The 23,405-nt window shown below is 44.1% G+C and overlaps 3 protein-coding genes across 4 annotated transcripts; 1 reads left to right on the top strand and 2 right to left on the bottom strand.

Annotated features, from left to right (window-relative positions):
* The first annotated feature begins 338 nt into the window (after positions 1 to 338).
* On the top strand, positions 339 to 8,686 carry LOC114765980 (palmitoyltransferase ZDHHC13-like). The gene is made up of 17 exons (XM_028956558.1): positions 339 to 486; positions 1,041 to 1,261; positions 1,749 to 1,871; positions 2,860 to 2,937; positions 3,198 to 3,342; positions 3,440 to 3,504; positions 3,607 to 3,769; positions 3,950 to 4,075; positions 4,954 to 5,087; positions 5,780 to 5,880; positions 6,214 to 6,338; positions 6,423 to 6,485; positions 6,573 to 6,666; positions 6,819 to 6,902; positions 7,263 to 7,420; positions 7,702 to 7,799; positions 7,889 to 8,686. The coding sequence occupies exons 1-17, from the start codon at positions 463 to 465 to the stop codon at positions 8,031 to 8,033; spliced, it is 1,947 nt and encodes a 648-aa protein (XP_028812391.1). The 5' UTR covers positions 339 to 462; the 3' UTR covers positions 8,034 to 8,686.
* A 756-nt stretch (positions 8,687 to 9,442) lies between these two features.
* LOC114766086 (cysteine and glycine-rich protein 3-like) lies at positions 9,443 to 13,127 on the bottom strand. The gene is made up of 5 exons (XM_028956693.1): positions 13,010 to 13,127; positions 12,156 to 12,327; positions 11,574 to 11,691; positions 10,392 to 10,485; positions 9,443 to 9,556 (listed from the first exon to the last, which is right to left on the bottom strand). Exons 1-5 carry the CDS (start codon positions 13,119 to 13,121, stop codon positions 9,480 to 9,482), a joined length of 573 nt encoding a protein of 190 aa, XP_028812526.1. The 5' UTR covers positions 13,122 to 13,127; the 3' UTR covers positions 9,443 to 9,479.
* Positions 13,128 to 14,420: 1,293 nt separating this feature from the next.
* Positions 14,421 to 20,597, bottom strand: LOC114766191 (transcription factor E2F8-like). 2 transcript variants are annotated; one of them, XM_028956840.1, is made up of 14 exons: positions 20,350 to 20,597; positions 19,494 to 19,566; positions 19,146 to 19,400; positions 18,878 to 19,028; positions 17,973 to 18,284; positions 17,712 to 17,873; positions 17,485 to 17,622; positions 17,199 to 17,408; positions 17,022 to 17,094; positions 16,450 to 16,921; positions 15,756 to 16,076; positions 15,222 to 15,357; positions 14,840 to 15,144; positions 14,421 to 14,720 (listed from the first exon to the last, which is right to left on the bottom strand). In XM_028956840.1, exons 2-14 carry the CDS (start codon positions 19,557 to 19,559, stop codon positions 14,541 to 14,543), a joined length of 2,781 nt encoding a protein of 926 aa, XP_028812673.1. In that variant the 5' UTR covers positions 19,560 to 19,566; positions 20,350 to 20,597; the 3' UTR covers positions 14,421 to 14,540. The 2 variants fall into 2 exon arrangements, with proteins under 2 accessions (XP_028812673.1, XP_028812674.1); XM_028956841.1 differs by having other exon boundaries at positions 17,199 to 17,405.
* Between the last annotated feature and the right edge of the window lie 2,808 nt (positions 20,598 to 23,405).

The raw sequence follows: 23,405 nt of genomic DNA, 5'->3' as shown, positions 1-23,405 counted from the left end.
ACTAGCTCGAAAAGTCAAATTCCTCGTAGTGTACATACTGCATGAAAGCAAGTATTTCAAGCAGCGCCACAGAACGAATGTGAATGTGTATCATCAGAATAACATTGCATACCATATTAAACTGAAAGTGTCAGAGGACAGCGTCGGATAATGTTTCTGCACTCCATTTCATTTTGACCGCTTTACTTTGAGACATTTCAGATGTCCATCTTAAGTCAGTATTTCCCTGGTTCCCTTTATTTTGTGCGTCATTACTATGGTTCTGGCAACCGATTTTTGGACGCGAACCCCCGCCCCCTAGGTCTGACGTCATCCAATCTCCGGCGAATCAGCTCCAGCCTCAGCACCCAGGAAGTCCGTGAAGGTGTCGCGCTTCGCGTTAGCCAGGAGTTCCCCGCCGAGCGTTAGCCGCCTGCTTTTGACAGCCAGCAGGCTGAAGCCGCACGTCCGTAACGCTCCGCGATGGATTGGCAGGAACTTGGTCATGTAAGTTCTCCTACGACCGGTTCATTTATCGTCGCCTGCCAGTCAGCCGCCCTGCCAAACAATAAAACTGCCAGTAAATAAACTAAGCTAGCTAGTTAGGCGGAGGGCTCGCTAGTCAGACGAATAAATTAAATGTTGAAATCCTGTCATGTGCCTCCCCGCACAAGTCCTAACGAGATTAGAACATCGTTTCATTTTGGCGTCCGAAGTACTCCCAGTTTGAAGAGTTTGAACACGGAGCATTTCCGAAATCGATAAAAATGTTCTCATAGTAAATTTGTAAAATAATCTGTAATCGATCCGTGGAGTGTCTTTCAGCGGATTAACAGGGTGTTCTGTAATTTTTTTTATTCATTGTGACAGAAGTTTTTTTTTTGTTATCATTCAAAAGTGCTGTTTAGTTGCAAAAATCATCTTACAATAGACAGGAAGTAGGTAGTATATGGCCGCATCGATCCAACTGCATCTTATGTTTGAGTTCCGATAAGAAAATGTTTTTCAGAAGCAGTGAAATACATCGTGTGATAAAGTCTCTCTTCCTCATGGACCTGCAGTCTCACAGTCATCGTTCCGAAAATTGCCATGGGCATGGTGGGCATGGACACGGCCACGGTCCTGGAGTCCGTGGGTTCGGGGGATTGGGCCACGGCTTTACGCCCGGGTTCCATGGTCAGTTCAACATGAGGGGCGAGACCATGGCGGACCCTACACAGCAGCCGAAGAAACGGGCCCACATGGATGACCGCGGGAGCTGGGATATAGTCAAAGCAACGCAGTAAGATCCACGTCTCTGGCACTTTGTGTCGGGGCCACGCCTCTATGTCATAAACACATTTACATTTACAGCATTTACCAGATGCCCTTATCCAGAGCGACTTACAATCAGTAGTTACAGGGACAGTCCCCCCCTGGAGCGACTTGGGGTTAAGTGTCTTGCTCAGGGACACAATAGTAGTAAGTGGGGTTTCAACCTGGGTCTTCTTGTTCATAGGCTACCACCCCAAAGATATGACAAACAAAGGGACGTGCTTAGGGAAATATTTTATTTATCCTAGTCTTGCAGCCTCTTATTAATTGTCATGACATGTATCATTTGACTGGTCTCTCTCTGTTAACCCTTAATATCCCTTAATTGATATCCTTTTTTTTTTATTATGATATTTATTGTGATATTTTGAAAGTGCTTTTGAGATCTTGTTTGAATTTGTCTGATATTGTGTGCATATATGTAAATGTATGTATTATTTTCTTCTTTTCTGTAGGTTTGGGATCCTGGAGAGGTGTAAGGAGCTGGTTGAGGCAGGTTATGATGTGAGGCAACCAGACAAAGAGAATGTGACTTTGCTCCATTGGGCAGCTATTAACAATCGAGCAGACTTGGTTGAGTACGTGACTCATTGTTAAGTTTTTTTTTTTTTTCTTCTTCTTAAATTGCAGTCAAGTGCAGATGTATTTGGTGGTAGAGATTATGCTGTAAATCGTATCCATTTAGTTTTCAGTCCAGTCCTCGCGGCCATAAATATATAAGGGTGCTTTCACTCTTACAGGCTTTAGTTTGCTTGAAAAGTTAGTTTGGTGATATTTTAATCAAACCAAAAAAAGCGAACTCTGGTGAGGGCATACTGTACCAAGACAGGACAAATCGCTGCAAATAACATGAATTAAAAACAGGGTATTTTCTGTGAATTTCAATGTTATCTTCTTTGTACGCCATTCTGTAAGATAAATCGCGGAGTCGTGAAGAGGTGCAGTGCCTCATAGACATTTGGTCTGATTACTACATACGCACCAAACAGTCCACAAAAGTTGCACTTGCACTATTTATATAAAAAAAAAAAATGTATTTAGTAAAGATCTCAGGGAAAGAAGTATGCTGCACAATGTCGCAAGCTAAAAAACGTATATGAACTCTAACTGTGCTTTATTGTTCAACTGTAGGATTTTGGTAAATGTACGTAATGCCGAATAAAAATTACTGCCCGGGCAACAATTAAATTATATGATGTAAATGTCCCTCTGATTTTACACAAACATGTAGTTGTCCACAACAGAAGATCTATTTCTTCTTTTTGTTGTCCCTGTGGCGACACATCTGACCAATAAGCAGCGAGAGAGTTTTTGTGTGATTTGAAGTGACACATTTAGATTCGCTTGGATTTTGCCCCTGTGTGAAAGGAAAGCGAACCATGAGAAAAATTATTTTACAAATTCACCGACTGTTTCGAACCAAAGCAGACATTCTAAGGTGTGAAAGTGCCCTAACGGTATCTGTTGGACCATACTAGAATGTGGCATAGTGTCTTAAGATTATTTCATATTTAAAAATGTGCCATTATGTTTCACCACCTAACAAAGTTTGTGTGCTTTGTACAGTTATTATATCTCTAAAGGCGCTGTGATTGACCAGTTGGGGGGAGATTTGAACTCTACACCTCTACATTGGGCCATTACGTAAGTCTATGGAACTCTGTGATTCGTTTCCTTACTGCATTTCCAGTACAGAGTGACTTTTTACCTATAAGGACTCCAAACATATATGTTTTAAATTGCTTTATTTACAATCTGAAAAACATAGTATATATTTTTTTATTTTGTTTTTACCATGTCAAAAAAAGGAGGAAAAAATCAATTAGATGGTTTGTTAAATTTTTGCTGGTTGGACCTGGGGGTCACTTACCTTTTCACCTTTACCGTTCTTGGACCCCATTCAGACAAGGCCATCTCTCTATGGTGATCCAGCTGTTGCGATATGGAGCCGACCCCACGCTGACAGATCGAGAGGGCTACCGGTGTCTGCACCTGGCTATACTCTACCAGCACATGCCAATAGCTGCCTATCTCATGGCTAAGGGACAGGTGGGGCACTTCTCTAGTTACAGCAGTAATATAAAGATATGTTGGCCTGATTGTTAGACTGTATTTAGAGCTAAAAGTATGTTCTTTCCTTTTATAGGAAGTAGATTCTCCAGACCTGAATGGACAAACACCTTTGATGTTGGCAGCTCAGAAAATTATTGGGTAAATGCTTTGTTAAAATGTGGTGCTATTTTTATTTTTTATACACCTCTGTACAGGTTGTTTTTTTACATAAATTTTTCCCCTTTGTGGTGTTTGTTTTAGGCCGGAGCCAACTAACTTTCTCCTGAAGTGCAATGCGTCTGTGAATGTGTTCGACAAGGTGAACAGGAACTCCCCGCTGCATTGCGCCGTCCTCGCAGGAAACGTAGATGCTGTGCACATCCTTCTGGAGGCAGGGGCCAGCGTTGACCTAGTGAACATCAATGTGAGCCTGAGTGGATGGTTTTTATTGCAGATTTTGTGGGGCATGTTCCTGAGGGATGCAGCACCCTTTGTGTCATATTTTTAATCTGTACCTGCATTGCTGGTGGAATTGCACAGTAAAAATGAGAGTTTTGTGATTCAGAATGATGAATCATGAGTCTTTTCTTTTGTCTGACCGCAGGGTCACACACCGATAGACCTGGCTCACCAGGTGAACAGCCCGCTCCTTCTTCACATGCTCAACCACGTCAAACAAGAGAGAATCAAATCCAACTCGCCATGCCTCAAGACCTTCAAAAGATACAGGGTACTGTAACACAGCTCACCCTTCATCATTCTCACTTGTATTAAATCACTTTTCAGCAGTCTGGCAGTCATAGATCTTAAGATTTGGACACAACCTGGTGCTGTCTGATCCTTGTTTACATGGAACAGCAACACGTGTTGCTGTTGGTAGAAATTTCAGCTTCTTGTTCTTCTAGTTTAACTGATTTTTCAAGTTCAATCTGACTGAAATTTCTATTGGTATGAACTTGACTGTTTCAGCCTCAAACCATTTGCCCCAGTGCCAGATATGGTGTCATGGGTTGGCTCAATAAATGAGTTGTATGAGTGACCCGTATGTGTTTGGCCCCATGGCTCATGGCTGGATGAAGCTGGATGAAGAGGTTTGTGGGGGAGGGCAATGTCACTATGGTGGATTATAAGTTCTTTTGATTTGCACGCTGACAGGTTGCGGACTTGTACCTCCCCCCCCAAACTCTACACCAAACTGCTTAACCCCTTTAGCTCAGCTGATATTAAAGGAGGGAAAAAACTAATTGCAGAAGGAAGCATGTTTGTGTTTTAGTGGCAAGAAATCATAAGGGGGTAATTAACCTTGAATTCAACCAGTGAGAGAAAAGCAGCTTCTCTCATATCACGTTAGTCGAGCCCCCGGGAGCTTTGTTTGTGCCACACTTTTTTTTTTTATAACACATTGTTTAATTTGCCGCTTTAACCCAGATCTGTACAGTTAAGTGTTCCCCTGTGTAATCGTGTTTGAGAAGAACGGAGGAGGAGGAGGAGGAGGAGGAGGGTAGTAGGCCATGCACGTGTGTTCTGGCTGGACCAGGTTTTGTCCTGAATGTGTCCAGTTGACCTTGTGTGTGTGTGTGTGTATGTGTGTGTGTTTTTACATTGCAGTACTATGCACAGCTGCTGTTCTGTGTGCTGGTGATGTGGGCAGTGGGGGCCGTCGTGAACATGAGGTCTGAGTCCTGGCTGTTGAAGGGAGTTCTGCTGGCCTGCGTCCTCGCTGTAGTAAACCTCGCGTCGCGGTAAGGAACACCGCACTACTGCATACACTGTAATTAAGGACATCACTTCATAGCAAAGTTTAATTTTTTCTTATTTTTTGTTTGATGTTGCCACATAACAAAAGTAATAAAAGACCCCCCCCCCAAACCTAAAGATGATTTAATGAATAAATAAGAAAGGTATTGCAAAAGGGATCAGTCACATCTACAACAAAAACTGACACAGTACAATCCCACCCAGTCAAATTGCATCACACAGGAACGGATGGGGATATTACTCTAAACCAGACTGAAAAAGGGACCCCAAATTATTTTTCCGGAAAGTCTGCTCAAATGTAATTTTAAAAACGATGTCCCGTATCCAGTGAGTATGGCTGGGGAATTTTGAGGACTTCCAATTTATTACAATTAATCTTCTCACCAGCAAGGCGGCAAAAGCTAGCACATCCTATTGATGAGTAGGGGTTGAGGAGAAGACCCAAGACAAAGCATCAAGAGGACTTGGCTCCACGTTCCCCCCCAGAAACTCTGATAACGTTTAAAATATCTTGATCCAGTAATTATATAAGGAAGGGCAGAGCCAGTACATACGTAACCAATTCACCTTCATAAATCTGTCATAACCTGTACCTTAGTGTAATAAACACAATGCAAAATCCTAATATGATATTTTTGTAACTTTCTGCCTAAATAGTTTTTGTGTTTTTGAACAGGCGACTATCTGGTCAGGACCTCCAAAAACAGTTGCCTTCAATCAGCCTCGTCGCCTCAGTGTTCTGGATGGTGGTTACATGGTTCCTGTGGTTTCTGCCTGATATCCTTCTCATTGCTCAGTGTTTTCATTGAAAACACACACACACACACACACACACACTTTAATAACCTCAGCCTGCACCTCTTCTTTGGGGATTTCAGCGCAGCAGTTTTGTTGATTTGCCGTTGAAATGCTGCCAACGTAGCGACGGCTTCATCGTTACACCACTGTGTCAATCAATCTCTGGGACTTAATGTGTGATTGGGGTGCTGGCCGCACGCTAAACATCTGAACAGTGTGTTCTGTCCTGTTCTCAATCAGTTTTTATTTCCCACCCGGTGAAATGCCATTAACTTCTGATTGTTTTTACGCTCCTTAATGGATCTTCTCCACACGGTCCCAGTGCCTCGGTACAGATTCTGTTTGCACTCACAATCACCGCCCTGCTTTATTATTACTTCCGGAGCTGCAGGACCGACCCTGGCATCGTCAAGGCCACAGAGGAAGAGAAAAAAAAGGTTAAGTCAGTTGTAAGGTTTGTGAGTGTCAGAAGGTCGAGGGTTCAAATCTCGCAATTTAACAGTTGTACTCTTTCTCTGTAGAACGTGGTGGTTCTAGCAGAAGCTGGCTGTTTGGACCCCAGGATCTTCTGCACCTCCTGCATGGTGAGAGGCTGCTCCTTTCATTCAGAACACAACCCATTAAAAAACTAAACACCACTGCTGCAGTCATTGCTGTGTTCCTGTGCGTAGATGAGGAAGCCGATGAGAGCCAATCACTGCTTCTCCTGTGATGCCTGCATCGCCAAGCAAGACCACCACTCTGTCTGGATCAACAATTGCATAGGTGCTCTGCTGTGTGATTCTTCAGAACGCCTTGAACCCCTTTGCCTCTCGTTTTTTCATCTGAAGTTGCTATGGCGGTGGAATCACGTCATCAATCACAAGTGTCTGTACGCACACAGTTGTTCTGAATCATCTTTTTGTTTTTGTCTTTAGGGGCAAGAAATCACCATTTTTTTGTCCTGTTCCTGTTGTGCCTCTGCTTCCTGACAGGTTGGATATTCTATGGAAGCATAGTTTGTAAGTTACAGTTCCTGATATTTGGCACCATCTGCCAGTATTTCCTTTTTGTCTTATATTTGGGCCCAAATGGTATTTGGAATTTGAGCTGCTAGTCTCTGAGCTGCTCTTTATTAAGCAGGATATATGCTGTATCAGTTTACAGCATGCTGCTTGGGTTGTCAAACAGCCAGCTTCAAATTGCCTTTGTGTGATTGTGTGCATATTTATTAGCCACCTCCCTCTTTGCAGGAAGTTTTGGGTACCTGTGGAGCCTCCTTTGAATCTGGGGGAACTTGTGTTTCCTTTGTGCTGATGGAGATCACTGAATCATGAGAAGTGTGAATTCTGATGCATTTACTGATCTCTGTTTGCGGTCAGATTGGTCCAAGAACTGTCCACTGCACTATGAAGATGAGGGGCTGTGGGCAGCGTTCACCGCTCTGATGGGCTGTTCCCCTTGGGTGCTCTACATGTTCTGCGTGGCCTTCTTTCACATGTCCTGGGCCTCCATTTTGTTCGTGGTCCAGCTCTTACAGGTAATGTTCTTTTTTCACACTTGTAAGAATTTTAGATGTTTGTATGTTACACATTTAATGTATTAAGAAATACATATTTTAACATTGCAACCAGTTACTCTGTGATGATTTATGACTTTTAGTATGTTGTTTTTATCCTGTAGCAATTTGAGATGTGCAGTACAAATAAAATGTTGTTGTTATCATTAAAATTATTAGTAGTAGTAGTAGTATGTAAAGGGAAACTAGTTTGTTGAAATAATTCAGCATGCATTACAACATGGTGTCTACCTCTACCTCAGGTCGCATATTATGGTCTGACCACAGCTGAGAGAGCCAATCTGATGATTCATCAGAAGAGACTCCCACAGTCCTTTTCACAGAGGCAGAACCCTTACAAGTAAGCATGCACCAACAGCTCACTGTTTATGCATATACATGCATTTAAAAAAAACCTGTTTAATGCAATCACTTGTTTTCCCTTTTTAGCTTTGGATTTGTTCGGAACTTGGTGAATTTCTTCCAGTTGCGGTGCTGTGGTTTATGCAAGCCGGTTGTGTTGGACTGGACCCAGCAATACTCCATGGGCCTGGGTCGGGAGAACACCATGTTCGGCTCCTCTGACGCTGTTTGATTGACCAGGACAGACCATGAGCCATGTATAGACAAAACTCCTGTGAATATTTGACATAATGGTTTTATTTAATTCAACTTTTTTATGAAGATAATTTTTTGTACCACTTAGGACTCAAATGAAGAGGAAACTTTTTTTTTTTTTTTTTTTTTTGTGTGTCTTTTAATTTGAAGAATTGTGGACACACATACTAAGGGATAATATCTTAAGTTGCCTTATATTTTATGTATATAAATATAAGCATCAATTAAATCCATCTTTGTTTTATATATGTTGATATAGTTCTATTTTCACATTTTGAAAGCATTTTTAAATGAAGTATGATGTTTAAAGGTATATATATATTTTTAATGTTTTATATCGGACATTCAGCCGGCTTGATGATTATCACTTTTTCTTCTGCCTTTCATCTCTATTTCACTGCATGTTTTTGAACAAGACAACCATTTACTGTTCAGGTATGCATCTATACACCTGCCTGCTCCTCTGGATCATTTTCATGCTGGCCACAGTGTCACCCTGGGCCTGCAATAATCTTTCATTTCCAGATGTTTTGCCACACAGTGCTGTATCTGTTGTATTGTACATTTGCAAACAAAGGAATTTGCGGTTTTCTATCGAAACAAACCAATAAATCTAGATTGTTTTATATAGATTGTGATCTTATTGCACACAAATTGATATTCTAATAATCTGATTGTTACTGGATACACAGTCTATAAAAGTATTTCTGGAGAAAGGCGTATCATGAGCTGCTGATTCCCACCAGGTGAACTTCCCGTGCAAGCCTTTGGTTGAATGTGGGAGAAGGAAATTACTTTCAGCGTTTCCCATGGAAAAGTGACCAAAATCTCTCCTGTAGGCCTTCGTAGAAATACCGTCGTTTGGCTGAAATATTACATTTACGTTCAGTTGAAAGACTATTCTGCAAAAAAGATAGTGACTTTATATTTGTGCATTGAATTATTTAGCAGTTGATATTTGGGCTTTACGGTACAGGTTTGGTGAAATGTTCAATAGTCTCACCTGCAGTTTTCAGCTTGATGCAGCCAGCTGCCCTTGATGCTTATTGGTACAACGTTTATCTGAACAATCTCCTGTGGTTTTTAATTAGTGAACGTTTCTGCTTCATCACCCGTGAAAGACAGAAGTACATGGGGAGACCACCTCGTAATAACAATATAATAACATGACACATTGAGATTAGTACAGCCAGTACAGCAGAGCAATTATCAGTTACAGGGTATTTCATCTTAAAGGTTTCAAATTCAAGCATATAGGATGCTCTCTTTTTTCCAGTTTGCAGTGTGATCCATTTAAGCATTGATTTCAGGGCCAAAGGATTTTCCTCCTTGAAAGCACCTTATCTGACGGTGGCAACAGTGAAGCTATATATTAATTTCTAAAATGGCCTGGTTTATGTTTTATATATGCTTAAGAGAACCATTAGACTGTTGCATCCTCCACCACTCCTGGGTTCCCCAGACCTCGGCCCTTGGGTCCAAAGTTCTTGGCGTAGCAAACTAAAAAGTCAGGAAATAAATGCATGTTACTGAGTGCAGACTTCTCTTTATCAACTTCTTGAATGAGTAGATGAGTTAAAAATACATCGCTCCAGGCATATTTGTTCATCTTTTGAAATGAATGCACAGAAAGAGAGATGCATCTTAATTGAGCGAGTGAGCAGGGAATATGCGAGATAATCCACTCCACAGTGAGTCCTAAACGTAGTGGATTATCCCTTGTGACTCGGAAACCATTTGCTTGCTGTGAAGAACTGAGAGTTCATAATCCAGCAGATCCATCCTTCACACAGAGGCAAGGAGCGATGCACTCTGTTAATCCAGTGAAACAAAACATCATTTTGTTCTTACAGTGACGAGATTAACAGCGGTATGTGAGCAATTTATATCCCAGCCATGTTTACACACTGTGGAGAATGACAGTGTTGGGGCGGGTTGATCTCTCCATCTGCTGCAATTACTGCTCGCATGGCGTCACAGTAGGCGCATGCTGATCAGAAGCATGGCATGCTGAGGGCCATTTTTCGGCCCTGTTGACAGTGATGGCAATACCGCATGCAGCTTGTATACGTTGAAATGTTGCCTTTCACTGTTGAGGGAATTAATAGTGAAGTGAAAGTAAAGTGATTGTCATTGTGAAACACAGCTTTTAACCCATCACCCTTTAACCCGTGGGCAGCCATGACAGGCATGAGCAGTGTGTGGGGATGGCTTTGGACTCGAACCGGCAACCTTCTTATTACGGGTCGGTTTCCTTACCAGCTAGGCCACCACTGTCACAGTTAGGGGCAAGTAGGACAGAACACCAGCCCGAGGGAGTGTGAAAGGTTTTTACCTTTACAGTAGAGCTCTCCATCTTTATCGGTCACCGTTGTGGACTCCAGACTCTTGCCACACAGGGCACAGCGGAAGCAGGTCTTGTGCCAGGCCTTTGGTCACAGGGACATAAACCAGCGGTGTTTAAAAATATTTTTCCAGGAAATGAATTCCTACAATTTGAATTACCCAGTCCCTCTGAATCAGAATCAGAAAACATTATTAATCCCAAAGGAAATTGCTTATGCTACAACTGCACAGACGGAAAGACAACAAGTGCACAGAGAGACCGAGAGACAGACATACAAAAATATGTAGGTAGTAATGGCCTAAGCAGCATTGCACATTATGTAAGAGTTAATTAAAAAGTGTTATTAACAGATGAGATAAGATTCAAATGGGACTAATGAGAGTGAAGGGCTTCCTTTGTTGCTCCATAGAATGAGTTTCACTGATCATCCAGTATATAATTTTTTTAGTTTCATTATCTTGTTCCCTGTATTTACTCAGATCACTATATTACCATTGACCTGTATAATAATCTGTAATCACCCCCACAAAAAGTTGTACAAAAAAGTTTTCAGGAGTTTGATAAAACACTCAGGTCCTGGCAAATGAGAATGGCTCATTAGTGCTGGAACCTAGATATATCTATTTTACGCTATTAAAAATGTGTACATTATATCAAAGTCAGCTTTATTGTCAATTCTGCCACATGTACAGGACATGCAGAGAATTGAAATTTTGTTACTCTCAGACCCGTGGTGCTTACAAGTAACATTAAATACAAACAGTAACATTAAATACAAAGGTATAAATACAATTTTTAAAAACACAATATACAAATAAGGGCACATGGTGGAGAGTGCAAACCATGTAGTGCAACAGAGCTTGTAAGTGTAAAAGTGACAAAGTGACATATATGCATGTATTATTTTTGGATGTGGATTTTGGTAAAATGTTGCATTAAAAATGCATAGTTTTTCGAAGACGTTTGCAGTAGTTCTCTTTAAGTAGCTTTAGTTAACCAGACTAGGCTCCTCTCAGCGTGATGTAGTTGGTAACTGTCCTGTTATATTGAGCTCACACTTCCTTCCTCTCGCCGCTGTCACACAACAATTTAGCTAATTACCACAAACACATGTAATAAATGCAGCGTGATGTGTGCCCATCATGAAATGCTCGGGTCAAAGCTTCTTACCTTTCCTGCACCCATGATCTTCTCCGCCGCGTACACAGCCTTCGAACACCTAGGGCAGCGATCGGTGCTGCCAAGTTTTTGTGCAAACTTGCTGGGATTTGGGTTGGTAGGCTTGGTGCTGAGTGAAATGTAAATCCGCCGAAAACATAAAAACGACAATACAAAATGCAGTATTAATCATCATGATGGAACTGTTTCCATGGCAACATCAAGGGTGTCTTGGCAGTTCTGTTTTGCTTTTACTGTCTGTCTTAATAACTCTGCGATGACTGATTACTATCTATTTTGGATAATTTGTTCAAATGAATTAATTCCATGTCACTTCTTGCAGTAATTATGATGGGTTCATCTTCTGTAATCACACACTAATTCTGTAAACCATTCTGTTGATGTGATTATTTGATCTGTCGTTTGTTTAGCAGTTAATATAGTTGCCACACTTTGTGCTTTATTGTTTCGGCTTAATAAATTGTTCGGTCAAGTTGTAATTGTGAAAATTTTGCAATATTTTCTATTTTTTGCTGTTGAAAACAACATGTCCAAATTAATGGTGTATAATTGTTAATTTTTTTTGTGACGTACACTTTAGGTTGTAGGCAGTGGTCTGCATCGGCCGGATCTGAGCTAAGCGCTCCAGCCCCTTGGCCATATCCGTATCCTTTTGGCCCATATTTCTTGCCGTAGCATGATTTGCAGTAGACCTCGGACTCGTGTGCTGCAACGGTGGCGCTGTCCAGGCCTTTCCTACAAGTCACTGGACACAAACAACTCTTTAATTTGAGGTTTCACACACACACACACACACACACACACACACACACACTCAAACACATCCTGACGTGGAGGCCATAGCAGGGGGAACATGGACAGACATACATATACACAACCTGGTGCCATTCATCTCTCCTCAACTGCTCCATTTACAGAGCCTACTTACAATAAGTAGTTACAGGGACAGTCCCCCTGGAGACACTCAGGGTTAAGTGTCTTACTTAGGGGACACAGTGGTAGTAAGTGGGGTTTGAACCTGGGTCTTCTGGTTCACAGGCGAGTGTGTTACCCACTAGGCTGCTACCAGCCCAGGAACAGGACAATCCGGACGCAGTGCTCTGCTGCTTTATTTAGGGAGAAAACACGTCGCGGCTGGAACTCTAGCCTGTGAACTGCAGCCAATCGCATGGGTGTCGGTAGTCCCGGTGGTCCCGTCTACCTGTCAGCAAAACCCTGGCTGGCACTGAGCTAAAAAGTCCTGTCATTTACTCAGCTGCTGCTGGGACGCGCCACACACACTGCTGACCCCGTGACTCCCGGTAACACAGTTCGGCCTGGGATGCCCGCAGAGCACAGCTTCTCTTTGTGTCCCTCGGCGGACTTTGTGATTCCGGGTGTGGAAAAGACAATCTACATATTTAATAAGATTTTCCTGTTATACTTACTACATATAAAACAGGTTTTGTGGAAACTCCTTCCATTGCATTGGATCTCTTCAGCATGGTACACCGTCTTCTCACACGCCGCACACGTCGCTCCTCCGCCCCAGTTTGGCATCCTTATAATGATTTGTATGTCACCTTTCGCAGTTCCAAGAATTATCATCCAAAACTTAACTCACCACACTTGTGCTGGTTCTATGTAGGTTGAATCATAAATTGCAGACAAGTGATTAAGAATCTCAATGGAACCCCCCCCCCCACATTCATTCTTTTGAGTGCTTATCAGTCCCGAATGTGATACGATTCCAGGAACAGAGCTTTTAATAGACCAGGCACTAGAGACGGTGGATTCCAAGCTTTGATATTGTTTTAAAAGTGTCCTTATCATCTCCGCTAGGTTCATTAATTTACTTTTAAAGAAACGCACCTTTCTATTCATCTTATGCAGTAAAACAGTGAATAGCTCATCTCAAGAAAAAGAACGTCCAAACTACTGAAAGATGAAGAAAGAGGTTTTTTTAAACCAGGAAAAGAAAGATTTGTGTGAAATCTGATGAAGTCTGTACTTACTTAGGGATGCTGGCAAGACGTAGTTCACCTCTTTCTTCACCAGTCTGGACAACCTTTTATAAATGCATGCAGTGGGGTCCTTAAATACTGTCCCATCCCTCCTCTATCTCCTCAATGTCCCACAATGACGTCCAGATTAAAGCATCTGCCCAAAATAACATCTGACCACAGCAGTAGTGGGTAAAGAGGCCTTTACTCCAGACACCGAGCTGGGAAACAGGGCTCCTCTCTGAGCTTCATTCGCTCAAAGCAGAGGAAAATACCAGAAAGGACGCACTCATTGAATATTAGCAAGACACAAGTCACAGGACCAGGAGAAATTAAATATTTTTCTACAACTCTTTTCAATTTGCCCGATTTCACATTTTAACATTAATATCACAAAAAAAAAAAAAAAAAAAAAAACACTTTCCCCAGGTTTAAAGTCAACATTTACACTGTGCAAAGTTAGATTACTGTTACTTATCTACATTACAGTACAGCTACAATACTCCCCCCCTGCAATAAGGCTGTTGGGGTTTCCTACACCCGGTGGCACTCAGTGACAATGACATCATCATTACATTGACCAGTTCAATGAGTCAAATTTGGCATTCCACGTAATCCCTGAAAATCCCTGATGTACAGTTCGTGTGAAAGGTTGTACAGTGAATTTTCTCAGAAACAATAGTAACAACAATTAATAAAAATCCTACTTTGATCAAACAGTTCACAAAGTTGATATATATATATATATTAAAAAAAAAAGCTGCATGGACTGGTTTTTAACTAATTGTCGTCTTCCAGTACCACATTTAGCACCTCAAGAACACATTCAGTGAAAGCATTCAGGACCAAATACAAAAATGTGTGCACACCCAACAATACATATATGTATAAAAATACAATTCAGCTGATACACTCATACATGCATGGTCAAGTTCACAGGCTCAAGATGTTTAGCAGCAGTAATACACAGTGGTCTTCAGTGGGGGTGGCTCCCATTTTGATTTAACGAGTCTTCAGGGCTCACGTCCAGTTTCCTCTGGGGTATGAAGACAGTTTTGGTTGCTACAGGGGTGGTCATGGCCGTCAGAGTGGACACCGGTGTGTGAAAGAGGCTGTGCTGGATGCACTGGGGGCCTTTAGGTGTCGTCAGTAAGGGCTGAAGACAGAAGCAAAATGAAAGCAATTAACATTCTACCTTTATCCAACTCCTGCATATACCCTATATAAGAGTGGCGATGGGATATTTATAATTTAGAGGTACACATCAGACTTTACCTGCTGTAAACTGATGAGTGTAAGCGGCTGGTTTGGCTGCGGATGCTGGAGCGGTCCAGCAGGAGACAGGGGCTTGATGAAGACCATGCCCCTCTGGGGAAGGGCAACGTGTGATGTGGGCAGGGGACTGGCTTGCTCAGGAACCAGAGGGCTGCCTGCTGCTGGAATAAGACCCATGTTCTGCATGGTGAAGTTGAGGATGGCTGGACTGGGACTCTGGGCACGTGGGTAAGGAGACACTTGAGGAGCCCGATGGAGAGTGAGGCTTGTGGGGGTGAATTCTTGAGGTATAAGGGGTCTGGAACCTAATGGGGCAAAAGTAAATAATCAAGATTCCCAATTGCAATAGGTAAAATCATAATCAAGATAATTAAAACAGTACCTGCAGTTGGTGTGTGGTAGACATTGTAAGTGGGTGTGGAGGCTTTGGCAGCCTCTCCATTAGAAGGGTGGGACTCTTTAAAACTCAAAATAGGCGGCTGGGAAATGGGAATCAGGTAACCTGTTGGTATCAAAGTCTTCCACACAAACAAACAAAACATTTGTAATTCATTTCATTTGTAATTTTAAACCATTTTAGTAATATAACGTAAACTGCACAATATTGTGCTCATGCATTACTGTTCTGCAAAAACAAACGTAATATATGCGTTATAGTCTGCTTCCCGGGCGCCTGTCATGGCTGCCCACTGCTCACCAAGGGTGATGGTTAAAAGCAGAGGACACATTTCGTTGTGTCACCGTGTGCTGTGCTGCAGTGTTTTACAATGACAATCACTTCAGTTTAAATTAATTAAATTATATATAATATACAATTATACTATACAGCCATGCATAATATTAAGACTGTGATAGGCTGCATGATTAAATTAAATTTGAAAGTATATTTAAGTCTGGCAACATATCAGAATCTCACCTCTGCATGCAGTCGACCCGATGGAACCACAACCTCCTGCAGTGGAACTGGGTGCGTTTGGTTCAGGGTCTGTGCCGGGTGAAGTGGGGTGAGCGCGAGCTCGGGTTCAGAAGTCGAGGACCTCTCTTCCTTCTCCAGGTAGGTTTCCACACTGTGCTCCAGAGGCTGAATGCTGCTGTTGGCACTGGCCTGACCCTCAGTCGGCTTCGTGAACTCTGGGTCCAGGTGGAGTGCTCTAGATGAAGGTCGGTTTGAACCCAGGGACGCGCGCCGAGACTGCAACCGTGACTGCAGAATCTCACCAAGTGTTGGTGATGCACCCTACGACAAGTCAGATATACATATTATAACCAAGTAATGCTTGCGTGCCATCATTTACATATTATTGCTACAATAATATAGTTATAGTTCAGTAATATGTGTGTAGTAAATATGAGTATGGTTGTGAGGTCAGATTAACTTTTACATTTTGTTCAAGGGTCTGACAGCCTCAGGAAAGTCTTTCTGTGTGCAATTGTACACTCGGATAGCATCTTCCTGAGGGAAGTGGTGTGAACCGGGTGTGTAATTTTGATGAACCTGCTGTTATAGATGTCAAAATCGGAGAGGAGATGTGGGGATTGATCCTGGAACCTCATACATGCGCCCACAGGATTATCCCCAGTAGACCAGGCCTATCTAAACAAGTCCTCACCTTAGAACTAGCAGCAGATCTTCTGACCTTGGGGCTGTTCTCGGAGGACTTCCCACTGCTGGGTCTCTTAAGTGCTTTAGGGCTGGAGCGGGGCCCGGTGCCCCCAGAGCCCGATGCCACAGGGGACCGTTTAGTGCAGTCTCCAGGACTTTCAAATGTCATGGATCGCACAGCGAAGCTGGGCACCGGCCTGGGTGGAGGGTGGGCCACGTAAACCGCATAAGGCCCTCTCACCTGTTGCTGCGGCAACAACACGGGGATGAGAGGGGAGCATTGATGGGGAAGGTAGGGAAGCGCCCCCGCTGGCAGAACAGGGAGCTGCACCACACTTCGGCTTTTGGCCTGGGGTTCTGTAACGGACATGGAGGACTTGGATACTGGTCTCTTTTCTGTCAGCTTATCCAAGCTGTCTCTGGATCCTGGTGTATCTTCTTTGCTTTTAGAACTTATTTTGTGTTCTTTACTTGGAATCCTGTAAACAAAGCGAGAAATTACATCAACATTCCTGGAATAATGAAACAATATTTAATAAGTCAAACAGATCTAATTGTAAGATTAGAATTAAAACTTACTTCGACTGCTGGTCAAGTTGGATTTTACAGATAGCAGCCAGCTGTGCCATTTTACTGGGATAGGATGAATCATCTACGCGCGCGCACACACACACACACACACACACACAAAGTGGCAATGATGAAAAAGAAAACAAGCATTGAAACAGGGAAAATGTAATTAAATTCTTCACTCACTGGAAATGATTTTGATGGGACTGGTGGGTGCAGAATTGATCTTCCTCCGATCATCTTGAATGCTTTTGGCCAGTTTGACCAGAGAATGGTGGCGGGTGAATCCCCGTTTCTCACCAGGTGAGGAGAAGAGGTTTTTGGTACAGTTGTCTATGGATGAACGTGGCTCCAGTGTTCTTGATGCAGAAGATACTGAAGCTGTTGTCGGAACTTCTAAAATAAAGAGTTTTTTTTTTTTATCTTTAGTTTACGGTTTACACTCACAGGAACATTATTTATCTGTACATACCATTAGCAGGAGGCAGGTCCTCAGGTCCAGTCCATTTAAAAGCAGGCTTCCTTCCCCTATCCTCGGTCACATGCACTTTCTTTATGAGCTCCAGGCTGCTCAGAACATTGGCGATGTCATACAGCCTCCGGATCTTAGCTAAACACAAACATTTTATTCAGATTTAACTAATAAAAAAGAAATTAACTATTTCAAAGGGTCAATGGTGATCTTGACATATTACTCACTCTTAAACTTGTTCTTGTCCCGGTCCATAATTTGATCTTCTCCAATTAAGATCTTGGCAGCAACATCCAGGCTGACCACGCGAGGAGTGGACACCAGGAACAACATGACAAACTTCTGGCTCATGACTCTGAGAGACTTATCTTTGCGACTGTTGACTGATGCTGCAGATTTTGAGAGAAAGAAACATTCACGTCACTCACTTTTTAATACGAGGCACATAATAAAAAGTAAAAACCAACAGAATACTTCATTGAACTTACCACCTTTGAACTCCACCCCAGGGAGTTCTACAAAGCACATCTCCTTCTGCCCACCTTCCCCGTCCATCTCCTGCAAAAACTCCTCGTTCTCTTTCTCTTCATCAAAATCAAGCTCTTGGTCGAAGCTGTGCTGCCGTATCTGCTGCATCTGTTGCCCATAGCGCTGCTCCTCACCCACCTTCCGCAGAGTTGCCAACGTCTGCGGGAGTTTCGAGCGTCCGTGCCACGTGTAGCGATTCTTTGCGAGGCGGCTCACCATATGCAGACTCTCCAGCACATTCATAATGTCGTAGATACGGCGTCGTTCCACGTCTGGAAAAATGGAGGCTCAAGCATCAGACACGGACTTCTTCAGCACAATACTTAGTTGTATTACAAACTAACGACATATACACTAGATATACAGTCAAAAGTTTGGTTATGGACACAAAGGCCATTTTGAAGAATCCAATGCAAGAAACATATTTAGTATTTCATTGTATCAGGAGGAAGTGAAGTGTGTTTGATGAATCTGTTCTTTTCACCTCTTTTTATTTTCATGGCTGCTTTGTTCACTATTGACATCATCAAATGCCGCCTCATGAGACGCTCATTATCATGAGTGAATGATAAGAAAGTCTTCAGCATAAACCGTCCCCGTTCTCTAACTTAAGGTGGTGGAGAGAAGACAAGGCTGAAATGCTGCCATCACAGCAAAAGCTCCCTGCTTTGGAGACACTGAAACGTTGGGCCAGGTTTGATTTTTTTTGTCTATTGCATAAATTCACATGTGTTATTTCATAGTCCCGTGTCTACAGTTTTGTTCTTTAATGTAAAAAATGCAAAACACGTAAATGAATCGGTGCGTCAGATAGGTGCACGACTGGCCGTGTATATATAAAGAAATGAAAGAAACCATCACTTACTAAGTTCGCCAGCCACATCATCAAGGCAAATATCATTGTTGACTGCAGGGTTAGGGTAATCTGGATATCGGGCGAGGAATTTGTGACACAGCAGGCCCAGGCTCTTCTCCTTGCGGCTAATTTTCTCTGATTCCTCCCCAAGGCCGAGATCCTGTCAGTTCCAATAAAGTCACATTAAACTGATGTTCCGGAACAAATGTAATTAAGGCTCATTAAAGGGTTCTGAGGTGGCGATAAAGAAACATAATTCTCATTTTCCGGTTTATACCTGAGACGAAATTTCTGGCTCAGCAGCCTCCTCACACCGCCCCTTCTCTCGGTTGCGAATTTCGGGGCTGGCGGCACTGATGAGCATTTTAAGATTTGAGGTTGGAGTCCACGGCTCACATGAAGGGACATTCCTGCCCTTGGTGGGGGTCGTCAAAGACCCCATGTCCTGTTGGGACTCAGTCGGTACTGGACACTTGTAGACCTTTCCTGCCGCTTTCGCAAGTGTCTGCGGCTCCACAAACACATCCCCGTTCTGGAGGGTAAATGTGATCACGAGTAAATAAACCATCCAGAATACGTTGAGGGGTCAGTAACATTCATAAAGTGTAACATATTAATAACCAACCATCTGATCACGTGGTTGTTGGGGCTTTGGGATTAGATTTAAGAAGCCTTGTGAAGCACTGGTCATCTTCCACCTAAAAAAACATACGGAATAAAAACACAATCGTCCCACTGAACCACATAACAATATATATATATATATATATATATATATCACAAGTTATTAACGTTTCCGAATGTGCATTGAAAAAAAAAAAAACGTTCAACCTTTTCTTCTTTCTTTCTTTTTTTTACCGCGTTGTAACACGTCCTCGCACGCTTGGCGGTAACTGTACGCCCGCGTCACCGCGTACGTAGCCCCGCCCCTCGCCGCGACCGACCAATGGCGGCGAGGCGGGAGGCGGTCGCGGGGGCGCGCGCGGCGTCCCGCGCAGGTAGGGCACTTTTTTGAAATCTTGGCGCGGAATTCCCTGCGCGCGTTCCAGTGACAACCCGGAAATGGGCGACGCGACGCGAGAAAAAAATACAAATTAATATTCACAACGAGTGGAAGTGGGCGCCAACACCAATGCCTGGGTTTATAATAAATATTATAATTATTAACATTTGCCCGCATAAAAGGATGCGATAAATCGCCTTGCTGGCGCCTACGGCGTTTCAGTCTTCGTCAGATTTAGCGCGTTTAGTTTAGCAGCGACAAAGCGGACTGATTTCGCGTAAGATGAACTTCTGCCCCAATAAAGCAACCTTTTCTTCTTCAGCGTTTAAACTAACGAGAACGCCTGAAAACGAGCGGAAATCTCTTATTTAAAAAAATCGCGACGCAACTGAAACGCGATCTTACTCCTTAGGTCCCCCATAAGCAAGATGCCGGATGGGTGCTCGTATTTCCCGGTCAACGCGACGCGGAGACTCACCGAGGCAGGGACCGTGCGCCTCTACGCAGCTCGCCCACTACGCTGTCCGAAATCCATGGCGGGAGACACGATCCTGCGGCGAGACGAGGCGGGAAGCGCGGGGACGAGGACGTGGCGTCCGCCTAAACCTTCACCACTCAGGCGGAGTTAAAGTCACGCGTCGCCATGTCCGAGCTGAGCGCGTCCGAAAAGCCCAGAACCGCGGCGGGTCGGTCGCTCATGTCCACACGAACTAAAAGTTTATTTGATCGAACTGACCATTTGTCCCGCCTAGTGTTTGCGCGTGCAGGGCGCCGCGCCCCGCTACGCCACGCCCCGTCTCGCTCGCGGAGCCAATCACAGCGGGTCACGCTGCTGGGGTTAATGTACGGGAGCCCCTGTGAACCCTGTGCACTTTGTAATTACGCCTTTTACGTGAAAAATAAACCAAAAAACGGAGAATAAAACCCATAGTTAAGTATTATTTTTTGTAATCATTAAGTTGCAAGTTTAATAGCTCTCAGAAGAGGGCGATTATTGGCACCCGGACGCGATGTTTAATTCAATAGGCGCAGAATTAGATGGGAATCTGATGGAGGGCTTGCCCTGCACATGGAAATCATGAAAACTCTACGATGAGTAGTAAAACCTGAAACGTCGCATGGGCCTGTTCGCACGACTGTGTACCTGGTGACGTCATTTGCTGTGGTTTAGTGGGTCGTTAATAAATATTTAGGTAATTACATATAGCCTCCTTGACATTTAGCCCTGTTCAATAAATGGTTAACATTATTGCACCATGTTTTTTTATTACCTTGTAGAACTACATTGTTACTACACGTTTAATCTGTTATGAACACTGGTGCATTATACATTAAAACCCCCAATGCGTCCTTCACGGTTTTCGAAGATTTATGATGTTTCGAAAAAGGTCTGTGAACTTTATCCTCAGATGGTTCGCAAAATAAATAGCGATTCGTTTCGGAACGAGGAAAAAAAAACGTGCGTTGGGCGTGATGTGGATCCAGGTCGGCTCTCGAACCCACGGGCGGGTCTGACGCTAGGTGGCAACCCATCCATTCTCGCCGCGAGTTGCCATGGAAACCGGTCACGGCAGAGCGGGAGGCGGCGACAGGAGTGTGTGTGTGTGTGTGTGTGTGTGTGTGCGTGTGCCTCCTTGAGAGCGGGCCGTGACGTCACGCGACGGATCCGAAGTAGTTTCGTGGGCTCCGGTGGGAGAGCGTCGCGTGAGGCGCGCGGAGGAGGCGGCGTGGGCTGCGCAGCATCCCGCTCTGGACACGCAGAGCTTTTCTTTCTTTACTTGTTTTTATCTGAATTTTTTTTATTCCTGGTAAGTGCACCCCGCTAGGCAGGGAACGCGGAGAACAGGTACAACTGATGAAATGTGGGCGGCCGGGAGCTCCTCGAATGAAGCTGGAACGCTTCTGCGCGGTGTCGTTTCGGGGGGTTTCGGGGTTCTGTGGCGCGGTGGGCAGCGCCGTGCACCTGCTCGGCATCATCTGCCCTTTTCTCTAGTGTCACCACCGTTCATTTTAAAATGTCGAATTTGACACTTCACAAGTACAAGGTTGTGTGAAAATACGCGCAATTCTGTGGAACCTTAGTTAACTCAAGGAAAAGGTGGAAGGATTTCCGGAAAGTTCCCTTTATGCATGTCTTTTATCCATGGGATTTCAGGGCGGCAGGCGGGAGGATGCCCGGATAAAGGGGGTCATGTTGGCACCGAAGCCGTTACCCTCAGTGAAGCTGGTGAAAGATGGATAACCAAGAAAGGAGATGTCCCCTGATGTCTGCTGCAGGACAGCCCCTCTGGACCGGCGTGACCCCAGCGCTGAATGAGCCCGGGTGCACCTCAAACTCAGCGGGACAGGCTACGGTGATGAACTGAGAGCTTGGGGTGGAGAGCCTGGTGGGGGCCGAAGGACTTCGGATTTGGGGGCGTCTGGACGTCTTTGTCATTGTTTTTGTCTCCCCGAGAGCAAACGAAGAAGATGGAGTCAGGAGCGGAAGCCCCGCCACCCCAGCAGCAGAAGAGGAAGCCCGCGATGCACGGCTTGGAGGATCAGAAGAGGGTGAGTTACGGGGGGGCTGCTGCATCTTTTCATTTCGGAGCATGAAATCGATGCACGTGAGCCCCAAATCACACATGTGCCGAGTAAGTTGGTTCTAAAAAAGTGAAGCGATTGACACATTTGTTGAATGTGTCCTCTGCTTTTAACCGTCACCCTTGGTGAGCAGTGGGCAGCCATGACAGGCGCCCGGGGAGCAGTGTGTGGGGACGGTGCTTTGCTCAGTGGCACCTTGGCGGATCGGGATTCGAACCGGCAACCTTCTGATTACGGGGGACGCTTCCTTAACTACTAGGCCACCACTGCCCCACTGACACAAACTCTTTATGTTCTGAAGGCAGGAATTTCTCCATGAGCTTCCAGCACTGAGAAGGGTCAACTGCAGGGCCTGTCCAAGCCCATTGAGACATACTGTGTGTGATTATGGGATCTATAAGAAATAAATGTTGTTGTTGTTGTTGTTGATTTCCGATTAAAGTTTCTCTCACCGCCACCTTCACCTTCTGTCACCTTCCCGGAGCTTCAGAGTGCTGATTTATTATTGATTGTGGCCGCCACCGTCCCAGGCCATATGGCTCGGTGGCACAGTATCGGGTGCAAGGGGCTTAATTGACTCTTTTTTTTTCTCGTTTATGGCCGCTCGCACGCAGGCACGATGGTGACATGGCTGAAGTGATTTACCCTGGTCCGCAGAGGCACGGTGACGTGCTATTGCCTGCTAATTGGCAGTATGCTGCCACTTTGTTCCCCCTTTCCGACCCAGGACAGGGCCGAGCCAGAAGGCACCATAAAGAATGCACGCATTTTATTGGTCACTGATTGGATGTCCACCACGACAATTTGTAATAGCGTTTGTCGTGCGGGGGGGAGGGGCTTGGAGATTCGACCCATCTGCTTGTTTTTTGCCTGGGGAGCGAGATGAGAGGGGATGGGGTGGTGGTGTTTTTTTTTTTTTTGATTATGTTGGCCTTTCCAGTAGGTGTGAAA

The sequence above is a fragment of the Denticeps clupeoides genome, chromosome 16 (assembly GCF_900700375.1).
Source record: "Denticeps clupeoides chromosome 16, fDenClu1.1, whole genome shotgun sequence".
NCBI classification, from domain to species: domain Eukaryota; kingdom Metazoa; phylum Chordata; class Actinopteri; order Clupeiformes; family Denticipitidae; genus Denticeps; species Denticeps clupeoides.
The sequence above is the reverse complement of the archived record's forward strand: the minus strand, read 5'-3'. Positions and strand labels throughout refer to the sequence as shown.

Excerpts from the sequence above, each read along its gene's own strand:
- LOC114766191 (XM_028956840.1), bottom strand. The coding sequence starts at position 19,559 with ATGACCAGTGCTTCACAAGGCTTCTTAAATCTAATCCCAAAGCCCCAA. Across the intron at positions 18,285-18,877 it reads TGATGTGGCTGGCGAACTTA|ACGTGGAACGACGCCGTATC; the intron begins GTAAGTGATGGT and ends CCATTTTTCCAG. Across the intron at positions 17,623-17,711 it reads GGACAAGAACAAGTTTAAGA|CTAAGATCCGGAGGCTGTAT; the intron begins GTGAGTAATATG and ends GTTTGTGTTTAG.
- LOC114766086 (XM_028956693.1), bottom strand. The coding sequence starts at position 13,121 with ATGCCAAACTGGGGCGGAGGAGCGACGTGTGCGGCGTGTGAGAAGACG. Across the intron at positions 12,328-13,009 it reads CAAAACCTGTTTTATATGTA|TGACTTGTAGGAAAGGCCTG; the intron begins GTAAGTATAACA and ends GTTTGTGTCCAG. Across the intron at positions 10,486-11,573 it reads AGATCATGGGTGCAGGAAAG|GCCTGGCACAAGACCTGCTT; the intron begins GTAAGAAGCTTT and ends CTGTGACCAAAG.
- LOC114765980 (XM_028956558.1), top strand. The coding sequence starts at position 463 with ATGGATTGGCAGGAACTTGGTCAT. Across the intron at positions 487-1,040 it reads ATTGGCAGGAACTTGGTCAT|TCTCACAGTCATCGTTCCGA; the intron begins GTAAGTTCTCCT and ends ATGGACCTGCAG. Across the intron at positions 6,903-7,262 it reads ATTCTATGGAAGCATAGTTT|ATTGGTCCAAGAACTGTCCA; the intron begins GTAAGTTACAGT and ends GTTTGCGGTCAG.